The following is a 13,371-nucleotide window of genomic DNA, read 5'->3' on the forward strand; positions in this document are numbered from 1 at the left end:
CAAGGCAGCACTTCTTCCTGTTGTATGTCCTTTTATGGTTGTCAGGCTCAGGTGGGAAGTCTTGAACAACTAGTTGCCTTATGGTTTTCTCATGATTCTACCTGCCCTGTGTGACTGTGAATCTACTGCAGAGGGAGGGATCTTATGAGCAATGCTGTTGGCTGCCTCTCAAGCAAGCATTTTGTAGCGCAATCTTGGGCACCTGTCTTGTTGGGCCCCTGGTACCACATGGCAAGGCCTGGCCAGAGGGGCAGTTTCTATTACACCTAAAACAGGAACCCATGCTGGGTGGGTGGAGAAGGGAACACAGGAAGGGGTTGCAGTCAGAAAGGTGGTCTACAGCTACAATTCGATACACCACAGATCAGACTGCCTTACAGAGTATTTTCTAAACTTGGCTTCTGACCAGCTTCAATCGAGGTACTCAGCTACTTGAGGCAATACAGACTCATGATGAGGATAGGTGTCAAAATAGACCCACAACGTCATCAGAGTCACACACAGGCTCTACATGCCAAACTTGTTTGGAGTTTCTAAGTGGCAGCCATACAAATCTGGGTTAGGGATCAAGAAGGTAGGCTACAGGTACTGAGCAAGGGTCTGAGAAGGGAGCCTGCTCCACCTGGCTTGCCAGCACTTCTCTGGGTTGCTAATGTCCGCCTTCCTGCTAGCCTGAGACTGCTTCCTGCTGTGTTGCACACAGCTACACCACTGTTCGTGCACATACTTGGTGCGAGCTACGGACATATCGCTGCTATGGTTCCAGATGTGCTGCTTTCTTGCTGGCACGGCCATGGTGTGGGCAGAACAGGGTATGTTTTAAATACACACAGGATGGAGGGATAAAGCTGATTCTCACAGGTTTTCACAGACACAGGAACCCCCTGCTTCACCATTAAAAGGCCCCAGGCTTTTTGTTCCAGAGAATACAAAATAAAAAGCATTTTAATGGTTTCAGTGGCTCAAAGATCACCACGACATGTCTACATCAACGGGGGCTAGAGTGGGGCAAGGTGGGTAGTTATACAAAGTAAGCAGCCAGGGCTGACATCTTGTCTTTTGGCCGCCTGGGGTTGGGCTTTCCTGGAGGTCTCCGGCCCCGGGCCCGCCCACGACCCTGCCTCCTTCCAGGACCACCTCGGTGCATGGGGTGGCAGGAGGCTGCATGCTTCAGCTCCACCAGCTCCTGGAAGACGGTGTCACAGAAGATGCAGCCTGTGTGCTGTGTCTCGTTGCCAGGAAGGGGAGACTTGGCCTTGTTGAAGTCTACATCGAGCAAGGCAGCCTCGCAGGTGTTGCAGGTGTCAGCAGACACCCGTACTCGGTGGGCATTGTCAAAGCAGTGTGCCACTACGCTGCATGTATTGCAGGCCACCTTCCACTTGGGACCGGAGGTGGGGTCCAGAACCAGGACTCCATTCTCGCACTCCACGCACTGGCCAATGCCCAGCATACTCAGTGAGTGCTGGCACGTAGGGTGTGTGCACTCATTGCAGCCCATGCCTGAAGGGAGAGGAGTTCAGTGACCTGAACATGCCCTGGCTCCCTCAACTCTGGCTGCTTTCAATGTCAGACTGCTGGATTCTTATTCTAGAACGAAGTGGCACTCACACTTAACCTGCCTTTGGGGCATCTTGTTCACTGGCCTGGGTTCCTCGGCTTCTCTAAGAATGTTCAGTCCTCAATGCTCTGAGGACTCCAGCTGATCCCCAAACCCTCATTTGCTTCTGTAGCTTATTAATGGCTCTCCCAGGGTGCTCTCAGATCACCTGTCACTTTCTTGCTACATTGTAAGACACTGGGGGGCAAGAAGAGAGCCTCATTATCTTGGTAGTATATGTGTGGACTGAGACCCTCAGGATTCCTAATGAATGCCTTGGGTAACAAAGGTACTGACCCCTATTCTGAGACGGGGATGGTACTGCCTGAGAGTGGGTGAATGTGCTGGGCATAAGCCCCTCTGGTTCCAGGCTTGGCATGCACTGTTTGGCCTGGATACATGCTCTTTTTTCCCCCCAGCAAAGAGTGCAAAGTAAGACAACAGCAGTGCTGAGAACCCAGGGGGTTTTGTTTGCAGGTGTCCTTATCTGAGGCTGCCTGCTTCTAACTTAGCCCAGCCCCTAAGGGGCACATCTTGCCCCCTGCCGAGATCCTAAATGAGCAAGCTGTTTGCTCAATTAGGACCCAGGTATACCCAGACCAGATGGGCTGGCCAGTGCCTGAGCAGTGGCACAGCTATTTCTTAGGGTCCCTGACTCAGTACCAGTGCATACAGGTAGAGATGGATGGGTAAGGGATCCCATCAGAGTCTGGTAAGTATGAACCTGAGGACAGCCATGTGCCACTCACCTTTCTTCATGTCTCGGAAGGGTGGGTGGTTATAGCAGTAGGGACAGAGGGGGTAGCTCTTGCCCCGGGAGCCTGAGGACCACAAGACCAGTTCAAAGTCATCCAATGGGCACCGCAGCTCCTTGTAGAGCTTGATGGTACCATTCTGGGGGAGGGTGTAGGTCTCATCGCAGTGGGAGCAGTGCAGGCGGCTTGGCTTGGCCTATGGCATGGGGGCAATAAGAAGGAGTATGAGGGGTGTTGGGCCTGACGTTCTTGTTCACTGCCCTTTCCTTTAGGACACTGAATAGGTAATACCGAGTTCCCAACAGATACAGAACTCAGTGCCAGGCAAGGACCTCGCAACTACTGGTATGAAGCCCAGTTACCACACCTCACCATTTCCTCCCTCGCTCCCTCACAAAGCCAGAGATTCTAAAGCCCCAAGCATGAGGCTGGTGGATGGTTCGTCAAGTAAAGGAGTTTGCTGCTAAGCCTGAGTTCAATCCCTAGAACCCGTATGATGGAAAGAACTGACTCCTATACATACGCACGGATGCATGCAAGCACACACACACACACACACACACACACACACACACACACACACACACACACACACTCACACACGGTAAATGTAAAGCCCCAGTATGTTACTAATACTCATGACAGCAGGAGAGTGAATGGTGGCGAAAGTGAATAGACTGTATATATGGCCTGGTGGTTTATGTTGTTTACTGGTGCTGATTCAGGCCTTTTAATCATTATATGTGACAATGAACATTATTTCTGCTTGACTAATGACAAGAGGCTTAGGGTGATATCTGAACAGAAATGCTCTGGCTAGGTGTGCTATGGTCTTTCAACCTCCACATACCTGGATATACTTCATAAATCGATGGCACTTCCCACAGCGCGAGAGGGGCTTGCCAGTGGCAGCCAGGGGTGAAAAGGATACCTCCATTAACTCGTCCATGCCTGAGAGCAAGCAGAGCACAGGGGTCATGTCCCTCCGGGTCTTTGGCAGCCCCCCTCCAACAGGCAGCTTGGTAAAACTGGGTGAACTAGACAAAGAGGCCAGCACACATGGTCAAGGATCCAAGTGCGACTGTGTTTCTGTCAGTGATGGAGTGCAGAGCCAAAGCCCTGCTCACCAGCTTTGTATGTTCCTGATGCTGATATTAATTAACCTGCTCCTGGCAACAGCAAATGAGGAGGCATCACTGCTGTGACCGGTAGAGGCTCAGAGCCCAGATCTGGGGCAGGCCTCAGGTAGCTCTGTCCTGTGGGAGTAGCTGCTGATGAGGGGCAGGGAAGAGGCAGGTCTTACCAGCAATAGAATCAACAAAGTAGTGGAACTTTCTCTTGAAGATATCCAGGGTGTGGCCCAGCACCTGGTGGTAGTTGGCTTTGCCCTGGGCAATAAGGTTCAGCTGCTTCTCCACTGCGCTGCGGATGGTGGGGAGCACCAGCTCTGCATCTGTGAACAAGTGGGTGGAGTGGCTGTGGGCACCCAGGACTCTGCCGCCCCACGAGGCAGGCAAGAACTGCTGTCCTGCTCAACCTAGCTCTGACCCAGTCTTCCTGGGCTGCTGGTCCACAGAGTTGGAAGGCACCAAGGGCAGTTCCTATTGCTACCAGACTTTTCCTCAACTTCCCATCAGGAAAGTTTGTGTAGAAATCTTTTGCAGAATGGCCAGGTCCATGATGTACTTCTCTATCTCCCATAGAGCACAAGGCACTTTAGTGGGCAGAGTTGGCAGGTATCTTAGTGAAGAACCCAAGGTTTGTACCCTGGGACCCATTACAATGTGTTCATCCATCAAATGCCTGAGTCCCACAGCAGTGGGGATTGGGGAATGCATGAGAGCACGGGGTCACGGCAGGAGGCAGCAGAGCACAGGAAGGAGCAGGAAACCCCGCAGGCCACGGCAGTGGGTAGACAGACTCACCAATCTTGTGGTAGCCGTGCACCAGAACTATGTCGAGGTTGGCAGTGGGTAGACAGACTCACCAATCTTGTGGTAGCCGTGCACCAGAACTATGCCGAGGTTGGCAGTGGGTAGACAGACTCACCAATCTTGTGGTAGCCGTGCACCAGAACTATGTCGAGGTTGGCAGTGGGTAGACAGACTCACCAATCTTGTGGTAGCCGTGCACCAGAACTATGCCGAGGTTGGTGGGCTTGAGCCGGCGGCCGTTCTCCACTGTGACGTAGTTGCGCTGGCAGATGTTGTTGATGTGCACAGGGATACTGGCATCCGTCCCTGGAATGCACAGCACTGCTCAGTACTCTGCAGTTTGCCCAAGGAGATGGTCTGGACTATGCCCTCTAGTGCCTTCCACCCGTCACAGAATCCCTCCTCGACACCCATAAGGGGCAGGGCCACAAAGTGAAGCCTGTTTGCTCATTAGGTCCAGACTGCTACTTCCTGTATGGCTGCCAGAAGCCATGATGTAGAAACATGTCCAAGATAGAGCAGGGCTGTGTCTGCACTGTGCTGGGGCATACCTGTGAACCCAAGGACAGCCTTCACCAGTGTTTAAGCTTTAGTTAAAAGACAGAAGCCCAGAGAGGGCATCCTCTGAAGCCAGTAAACAGGAGTTGGCCTTTTCTATCCAGAAACTGTGTCTTGTGGCCCTCTAGACATCAGGATCCAGCTTCTACCAGAGAGCTCACAAAGCTACTGTAGAACCAAGCTGGTTTCACCCATCTCTCTGACTTTCTCCCACTCTCTAGACCCCTCACACACCCAAAGCAAGCATGTTCCCACCCCAGGGACGCAGTTTCTTTCACCCTGTACAAGTTTCCTGGCAGAGATGGAAAAGTGAAGGGGATGCATCTGCTGTGTGATGTCAGGGGTGTAAAAAGGAACTCAGCAATGCATACACACGTGGAGTGGTGGCCGGAGAATGTTTTCCCTGGGTACCTGGGCAGGGTTTCCTGGGGGAGATACTGGCATTGGGGGTTTAGGAAACTTGCCAAGGTTAGGAATTGGCCTGGACCATGGCAGTTTGAACATAAAGGAGTTCCTGTATGGCTGCTATAGTCAGATCTTATTTATTTATTTTTTATATTTTTAAGGTAGTCTCTCATTCCAGAGCTCAAGCTGGCTTTGAACTCCTGGCAATCTTTCTCTCTTAGCTTTCTAAATGTAAATCATTATGCCCAAGTAGTTACACCTTTTTTATTCTGCCCCCCTGGACCTTGACCAACAGCACTGCCCTTTCTCTCCTGTTCAGAAGTCATACAGAAACTCTGTTCACTGTCCCAAACTGAAGTGTATGTTGGTTACTAGGTCCAGAACAGTACACAAAGCTACAAGTCACGAGTGTGAAAAGGTTCATAGCACTGAGTTATCCATCAATGGGACCTCAGCCGCAGGCCAAAGCTAGCTAGGCACCTAGGCTCTGGGAAGAAGCAGGCCCAGACCAGAATTCTAGGGCAGGTCCCCTAACTGTCTGTTTTGGGGAGGCAGCTGATCTTGCCCAGGAATCCTTAAGAATCCTGGATTAACCTTGAGTCTGGTGGGTACTGGTTAGTGTGTAACAGTCCCATGGTGTACAAGAATGTATGACACTCTTCATATAGAAGGAAGGTCAGACCTGATGGTAAGGCTTTGTAAACGGCTTTACACAGTGAGTTTGGGTTATACATTGGACCATGTTACCTCATGCTGAGCCAGGTATATACAGATCACAGGAAGTTTTACTACCATCACCACCTCTTGGCTCAGGCCCTGGGAATGGAGACCCTAGATCTGGGTACCCACCGATGCCATGCTTCTCCATGAGGGTGATGAGCTCAGCCTCAGTCAGATAGTCCGGGGGGCTCGTCTGCTTCTCTAGCATCTTCACCTCACCCACAGTGAAGGTATCGCCCTTCTGGCATGTGGGCAGACTCTCTTCCAGGGGCACGCTCTGCCAAGGCATGATCTCTGTGAAGCCTAGAGAGATACCACTGCCATTTGAGGTTCCCCACTTGGGCCTCCTCTCCAGGGACCTTGGTGTCTGTATAGATGAGAAGGGACCCCCGTGGTCTGCCATTGTACCTGGGGAAATAACTGTCTTTCCCATGCATGTGAAGTGCTCGGGCCCGATCCTGAAGGAGATGGTGCTCTGGAGATACTTGCAGTCATGGCTCACTGTGGCGATGAAGTGTCTGGTGATGTACTCGTAGAGTCGCCAAGCGTCACCTCCTGTAAAGGCTCAGTGTAACCAGGTGCCCTGGACCAGCAACAGGGCCTTTGCGTGGGCACCAAGGATGTGTGCGTATTTATGGTGCCAGGGATTGAATTTAGGGCTTTAAGCACATGCCAGGCAAACACCATACCATTAAGTCCCATCCCCAGCCTCAAAGCTTGAAAGGAGGAAGGAAAACACAGGTATGGAAGCTGTCTTGTGCCTGGTGGCCCCTTCACCAAGTGTTTCCAGGGGACTGTGCTTTAGGCACATCTGTATGTGGGACTCTTGCTTCACACTCGGATCTACAGCAGTTCCTGGTCCCATTAGCATGGCTCTCCCTTCTCCACAGGCCTTCTGGAATACCAGAACAGCCTTAGTTTAGGTAGGAGGTACAGACTGCCTCTGAGCTCTGTTACTCTGCCTCATTCCCCAACACCAAGGCTGTCTGTATACTACCTCTCCCCAACTAGCTGCAACCAGTTCACGTCTGTCTTAGGTGATTGGTGATGCCGGAGGCAGGCTCGTGAGCAGCTGTACTGATAAGGCCTGACCTTGTCCACTGGAGCCTACAGCAGCTTCACCTCACACCTTGGAATCTTAGGAGGATGTTGGAAAGAGGAGCAGCGATACCTAATTCAGCCTCTGTAGCTGACTTCATTGGTGTGATCGGAGGATGGTCACCAGCATCGTGACCTTTCCGAGGGCGGTTGATGCCTTCTGCTAACAACTGCTTTACCTGAGGGAGGGGAGGCAAAGCAGATTCAAGTCAGGCTGATGGCTTCCCACCAGTCTTGGTTTTGGCCAAAGCCTGTCCAGGGGCCACAGCCGATGGGCTGTTCAGGGCAAGGCCCATTCTACTCACCGAGTCTGCCCAGTATGGGTGATTGGCCTGTTGTCGTAAAGAGCCCTTCAGGTCAAAGTTCTCGGGATAGTGTGTGGTTTCTGTCCGTGGGTAGCTGATGTAGCCCTGTGTGTATAATCTCTCAGCTACTTGCATGGCATGCTGTGGTCCCATACCTGCCAAAAATAGGAGGCTAAGGGGTCTGGAAGGTGGCTAGGGCTCACCCACAGATGACTCTTAGTGGTTACTGCCAAGGCTCAGAGGTACTGGCTGGCTGGGCATCTGGAACACAGCCTGTCTAAAACTGAGGTCCTTTATCTGAAAAGGTGGGCCCAGTGGGAAACACTGCTCACTGCTCCACAGTGCTACTTTACAGCATTCACAGCAGTGCTGACGACATCCAGTGGCAAGCAGGCCTTTGGTGGCTGGGCCTATTAGGACTCTACACTGCAGGATCGGTCCTCTTCCTCTCTCACCTGTGAGAGCACTGAGTAGCACTTGGCTACTGACCATTGATGGCACTGTTGTATCAAGGACCAACTAGCTCTGAGGATAATGCTTTAGGATACACCTTTCAAAGAGCACCAGTTTTCGGCTCTCTCTTGTGACAGCTAGCTAAGGAAGCAGTGCTCAGGAGTCCTATACTAGGATTTAAAGAAAACTCGAATGAGGCTTAAGACTGCCACCTGCAAGCTTCGAGCATCACAGCACGGAAGGGCTTGGTTCGGGTTATAATACTGGCCCTGCCCTGTGCCAGTCTCGAGACGCCTCTAGAGGTGATTTGAGAAGCGTTTCTACATACCCAGAGCTGAACTGGCCACACGCAACATCTCCACAGTGTTCAGAGCAAGTGGTCTCTGCTTGGCTTTTTCTTTCTTGCTTGTAGCCTCCACCTGGGGGCAGGAGAGATGGAGTGATAACTGGCAAGATAAACATAACAGAGGTGAAACGTGTGAACAAAGGTCTGAATTAGTTCATTGGCTGCCCTTCTGAAATTCACTTTCTCTGAATATTCAGAATTAGGAAAGGGGCAAAGGTGGAGTGGGGGCAGACAGTGCACACATCCTCTGTTTCTCTTGAAGGAAACAGAAAACATGGAGGACTGGAGAAGAACTGAAGGACTGTAGAGACAAATCCCACAGAAGTCAACATAGGCCAAGCCCCAGGGTGGGCTGTGTGCTGGGTGAGGGAAATGGCTGCTGGTGGCCTTTTGTGAGTGCTGCCACTGGGCCATAGCACTGTAAAGCTTTCCTACTTTTAAGGGGAGCTGCAAGGTGTGATCTCCATGGGAAAGCCCATAATTCTCCCACAGTGGTCATTTGGGGAGCTCCCCTCCCACTGCGGGTCAGCACACTCACAGAGAAGTTGACTGTTTTGCCTATTGCAAAACCAACCCAAACAGATCAGCTAGTCTCTTCCTTTACTAAACTTACAAAGACTGGTCACAACGACTCACAAAGAATGTCGCAACACATTCTGGATTTCAGGCCAACAAATATGGGTGCTGACACTGATAATATTTGTGTACAAGTGACACTGGAGGTTAGGTTCCCTTGGGGTGGGTCCTGACATCAGTTACCAATGTGAAATAGCCACACATGTGAGTCAGCAGAGCCTGAGCAAAAATGGCACCAAAGTGAGGTTTGAAAAGTGTAAATAGACAGAAGGCCAGGCAGAGGCTCAGTGATGGTTGGTTGTCACAGCTGTTGGATCTTGGCTGTGATGAATGTAGACCTGCTTCTATCCTGTCAGCCAGTTTTTGCTAAGCTGACCATCTTCCTAAGCACCAGGCAGGAGACCCTGACTCAGAGAAGCCCTGAGTAGGAGACACCACCATTGAAGTGTAAGAGTTGACTGAGTGTGGGATCTTAGAGCTATATCCTAGCTGTATGAACTCAGGCAAGTTTATGAATGTGCACATAGGTTCCTCTGCAGCTGGTGGCTTTGGATATTATAGAAGAGAAACATTTGTATGAAATGGAGTCCTGCCTAAGGAGACCTTGCACCTCAGTCTGTTGGAAGAACAATGGAAATGGCTCAGCAGTGGCTCAGGTGTGGCTAGCATGAGATAGTGCTTCACAGATGCTGCACTGCACAACTTGTTAAGAATGAATGTGTGAGGAAACCATTCATTTGTCTGAGAAGCCATTTGAGTTTCATAAAAGGCAGAAAGCATGGCCCAGGGTCACTGATTCTAGGGCATGCCCATCCAGGACAGAAGAGACAGATGTGGATGTAGAACGCATACCCAAGCTTCTTTTTCTAGCTTTGTCATGTTTAAAAACATCTGTGCAATCTCCCGGTCGAAAACTCTAACTCGGTCCCAGTCCAAAAGGAGTGACTCCTCTTTATCAGTATGAACCTGCAGGAAAGACAAAAGACAAGCACACTGCAGGGAAGAAAACCGAGACAGAGGACGCTGGGTTTAGTCCACAGATAAACAGCCTCACTGTAACAGCTCATAACTGTTGAGCTGTGGATCCCAAGCTGATACCTGACTTCCCATTGCTGAGCAGGCACTGAGGTTGGGCCCTTACGGAATATCTGAAGCTGTGCTTCCACTCTATCCCTGTTTATCAAGGTCTCCATACCCGCACAGTCCCCAACCTTGAAGGCGACCAGAGGAACTCTGTACTGGGTTTTAGACCTATTGTACATTAGGAGGTTTTATGTAAAAAAGCCCTAAAGATCTGTAAGGTTTGACAGCAGTCTTAACCCTGTGCTGAGCTTCCCCACTGAAGACCCCAATGGCTGACCTCACCTTTACCCCAAGAGGGAACTCCTACTTATCCACATTCAGTGTGTCCGGGAGCAGCCTAGCTTCACTGCTCCATGAAAGCTGGAGACTCTCCCTCCTGGGTGCCAGGACTTACAACTGTTTGGGACTGTAAGACACACTCGTGCTCTTAGCCTGGTGCCAACAAGGTGCTCATGATGAGGAGGAAAACTCTCAAGTCCACACCCAAACCCACAACAACAGAACAGGAATACAGAAGGGAAGAGAACCTTGGCCTGAAGTACCCAGTAGGTCTCTGGTTTGAAGGACTGGATTTTATCATGTCTTTCTACACAGAATCCCAGGGTTGGAGTCTGACAAGGCCCAAAGGAGATGAGAGAGCTGTCTAAGTCGCCATATTTTCCCTGGAAATACTTTGTTTGAAACCTAGAGGTTGGGAAAGACAGAAAAATGGATGAATAATTAGTTCTAGAAAAACCCCATGTAAACCTAGTCTGTGGATTTGGGGGAATATACGGAGAGGTCACACAAAGAGGCTGCTCCTCACTTTGAAGATAGCAACGGTGACAGAGTATGAAGTCATGAAAGAAGAACTATGCATGTGCACAGGATGGAGGACAGAGTGTGTCCCATGAATACTGTCCCCAGGGTCAGGATGGAGTGAGGACAGAGTGTGTCCCATGAATACTGTCCCCAGGACAGGTGTCCCCATGAATACTGTCCCCCAGTACACGAGAGTGCATACAAATAATCTGATTAGGAAATTGTGGCCTATGTGATGTGCATCTGAAGAATATATAAAATTTTCTTCAGGTTAAAAAAAATGGCATCTTTGGTAGCTCATGCAGGCTCTCAGGCCCTGGGAAAGGCAGTACCCTGGCTGTGTGCCTGTGGCGGGGAACAGCACCTAGTGAACGCACAGCCGATGCGCAGGTCTAGCTCCTGGCGGGCATCCACCGAGAGTGCCTCATTGTGGTCTGGCTCAGTCAGGCGGGTCATGGCATTGCAGATGTCCGTGTCTGTGATGGAACTGAACCTGGCCCGGAACACTGTCTTCTCACCATTGTGGGCATTATTCAGGACAGGCAGAACGGCATCAAGGACCTGGGAGGAAGAATACTGGCTGTGGCTAATCCCTGGCCCCTGCCTTTCACTCTTTATCCCCACTGCTGGGTGGGCCTTCCAGGGTTAACCTTTTCCCACCCCTATTAGGCCCTCCTCTATCCCTTTTCCCTTTTAGACATCTTGTCCCCCTACAAATTCCTTGCCTTCTGGCTGTCTTGCTGGTTGCACTCACTTCCAGATATGCAGCTACTCCTCAGCACACTTCCTCTTAGTGTTGCCTCAAGACTGCTACCCTTTCCCTTCTCATGAGCGTTCATCTGAACTAACCAGTGAATGCTGTACCCAGTACACAAATGACTCCATGGTCCCAAATCCCTTCTCTTTGCTGGGAGTAGGGAGTGCTTGAATGGATTGGTAGAGCTTTCACACAATTGGAAAACCGACAAAGGAAAAGATAAAGTGACGAAGAATGGGAAGGCTACAGCAGGCTCTGTATGGGGGTGAGAGCCAGGTATACAAGTTCCTGGAATTGAGACTCACTAAGGCTATACGAGGGGAGGGAAGTCACCTGAGAAGCTGGGCCATGTAGTGGCAACATTATGAGAAAGCAGTGGCCCTATGAGCTGCTATTGTTTCTAGTACCAGAGGCAAAGGCCTTCTGAGGGGATACTCCTGTCGGGTGGAACAGAGAAAGGAGAGAAGAGGGTATCTGAGAAGGGACAGTACGGCATTTGCTAAGAGAGCTGCATGAGAATTCTGGTGCTCTGAATTCCTGTCTTACTAGAGCCACCTCCTGTACTTAAGTGTGACAAGTTGCAGGTTACAGCTAGGTTACAGGGACATAGAGGCAAGGGGCAGTGGCAGGGCCAGCAGGCACAGCCAGTATCATTAAAGTGTCATTAGAGGGCACATGGGAAACCTCCACCAGCTTCCCTGTGGCTGGGCTCCCCAGGATGACAGGGCAGAGGACATGTGAAGGTGGGAGATGAGACAGAGGCTAGAGAGATGGCTCAGTGGTTAAGAGCACCTGTTGCTTTTGCAGAGGACTCAGGCTTAAAACTACATGTAACTCCAGGTCTGGGAAATCTGATGCCCTTTTTTGACTGCCAAGGGCAAATATATACACCTAGGCAAAATAGTCATACGAATTAGCAAACTGCTGAGGAGATTAACTACAGGAACTCAAAGTCTACAACAGGCTAAGACAAACACTGAAAGTTCTGAAACTTGCACTCACCCAGAACAGTGCTTAAAAAAACACTGCTACTACAACTACTACTAACTGGGCTGTGTGCATGTGCCATGGTGTGAGTCAGGACAGTTCTCATGAGCTTACTCCTACCATGTGAGGCTCTGGGGACGGAACTCAGGGTGTCAGGGTTAGTGGGAATCACCTCCACTTGCAGAACCATCTTGTGGGCCCTAGTTATGTCTTAATCTTTTTTAAAAAAAGATCCATTTATTTCACGTTATGTGTATGAATGTTCTGTCTGTCTGTATGTGCCCAACGTGCATGCTTAGTGCCTTTAGAGAAGGGCATCAGATACCTTGGAAGTTACAGATGCTTGTAAACCTGTTTCCTTTGTAAGAGCAACAAGTGCTCTTAACCAATGAGCTGTTTCTCCAGCTCTAGGTCTATGCATTTAAAGTAGCTACAGATTTTCTGAAATCGAGGGGTTGGAGGAAGATGTTCTTTTAGCCCTATACTCCCTATGTTAGCTCTGACCAGGAAGGTGGGGAAAAGGTCTACAGGGAACCAGAGTGGGCCCCACACTCACCTCAAAGCAAATATTCTCGCCTTCCTTGTCACAGTCCAGCCACAGCACGACGTAGTCACAGCCTCTGCCCTCCACCTGCCACGAAGTACACACTGATAGTCATCCCTGTGACATTCCTCTCTGGGGACAGGAGATGGAACAAGGTACTGGACTTCTAGGATGAGGAGCTGAGCAAGAAGCTGCCTACAATGAGGCTGTCTTAGACTCGGTTTTGGTTCAGAACTATCATATCGTTAGATCAAAAATTTGTAATTACAATATGTCTATCCTTCTGCATGTGGTATGGTGCGAGTGCATGGGTGTGCAGGTGCATGGGTGTGCGAACTGATGTTTATATGCACATGAGGGCAGGCACAAGATAAGGCAAGGCCTGTGATGGGGCGGTGAAGAAGTAAAGCGAGCATAGTTTTGGAGAGAGGAGAAGGAGAAAAGAAGAA

The 13,371-nt window shown here is 50.3% G+C and overlaps 1 protein-coding gene across 18 annotated transcripts in view; it reads right to left on the reverse strand.

Moving 5' to 3' along the window:
- Window positions 1-911: 911 nt before the first annotated feature.
- The window catches only part of Top3b (DNA topoisomerase III beta), a 28,456-nt gene continuing 15,996 nt past the window's right edge, over window positions 912-13,371 (reverse strand). For 14 of the 18 annotated variants that reach the window (XM_006248671.5, XM_017597900.3, NM_001105861.1 and 11 more), the window contains 14 exons: window positions 12,935-13,009; window positions 10,999-11,195; window positions 10,361-10,517; window positions 9,603-9,716; window positions 8,157-8,247; window positions 7,376-7,530; window positions 7,144-7,249; window positions 6,381-6,527; window positions 6,102-6,275; window positions 4,467-4,595; window positions 3,659-3,808; window positions 3,206-3,306; window positions 2,350-2,551; window positions 912-1,503 (listed from right to left, as the gene is read on the reverse strand). In XM_006248671.5, the coding sequence (XP_006248733.1) occupies window positions 1,022-1,503; window positions 2,350-2,551; window positions 3,206-3,306; window positions 3,659-3,808; window positions 4,467-4,595; window positions 6,102-6,275; window positions 6,381-6,527; window positions 7,144-7,249; window positions 7,376-7,530; window positions 8,157-8,247; window positions 9,603-9,716; window positions 10,361-10,517; window positions 10,999-11,195; window positions 12,935-13,009 (2,280 nt within the window). In that variant the 3' untranslated portion in view covers window positions 912-1,021. Of the gene's footprint in view, window positions 1,504-2,349; window positions 2,552-3,205; window positions 3,307-3,658; window positions 3,809-4,280; window positions 4,596-6,101; window positions 6,276-6,380; window positions 6,528-7,143; window positions 7,250-7,375; window positions 7,531-8,156; window positions 8,248-9,602; window positions 9,717-10,360; window positions 10,518-10,998; window positions 11,196-12,934; window positions 13,010-13,371 lie in introns of those variants that run through there. The other 4 variants (XR_005490986.2, XR_005490987.2, XR_005490988.2 and 1 more) reach the window with 4 other exon arrangements.

Source organism: Rattus norvegicus, chromosome 11, assembly GCF_036323735.1.
Source record: "Rattus norvegicus strain BN/NHsdMcwi chromosome 11, GRCr8, whole genome shotgun sequence".
In the NCBI taxonomy this organism is placed as follows: domain Eukaryota; kingdom Metazoa; phylum Chordata; class Mammalia; order Rodentia; family Muridae; genus Rattus; species Rattus norvegicus.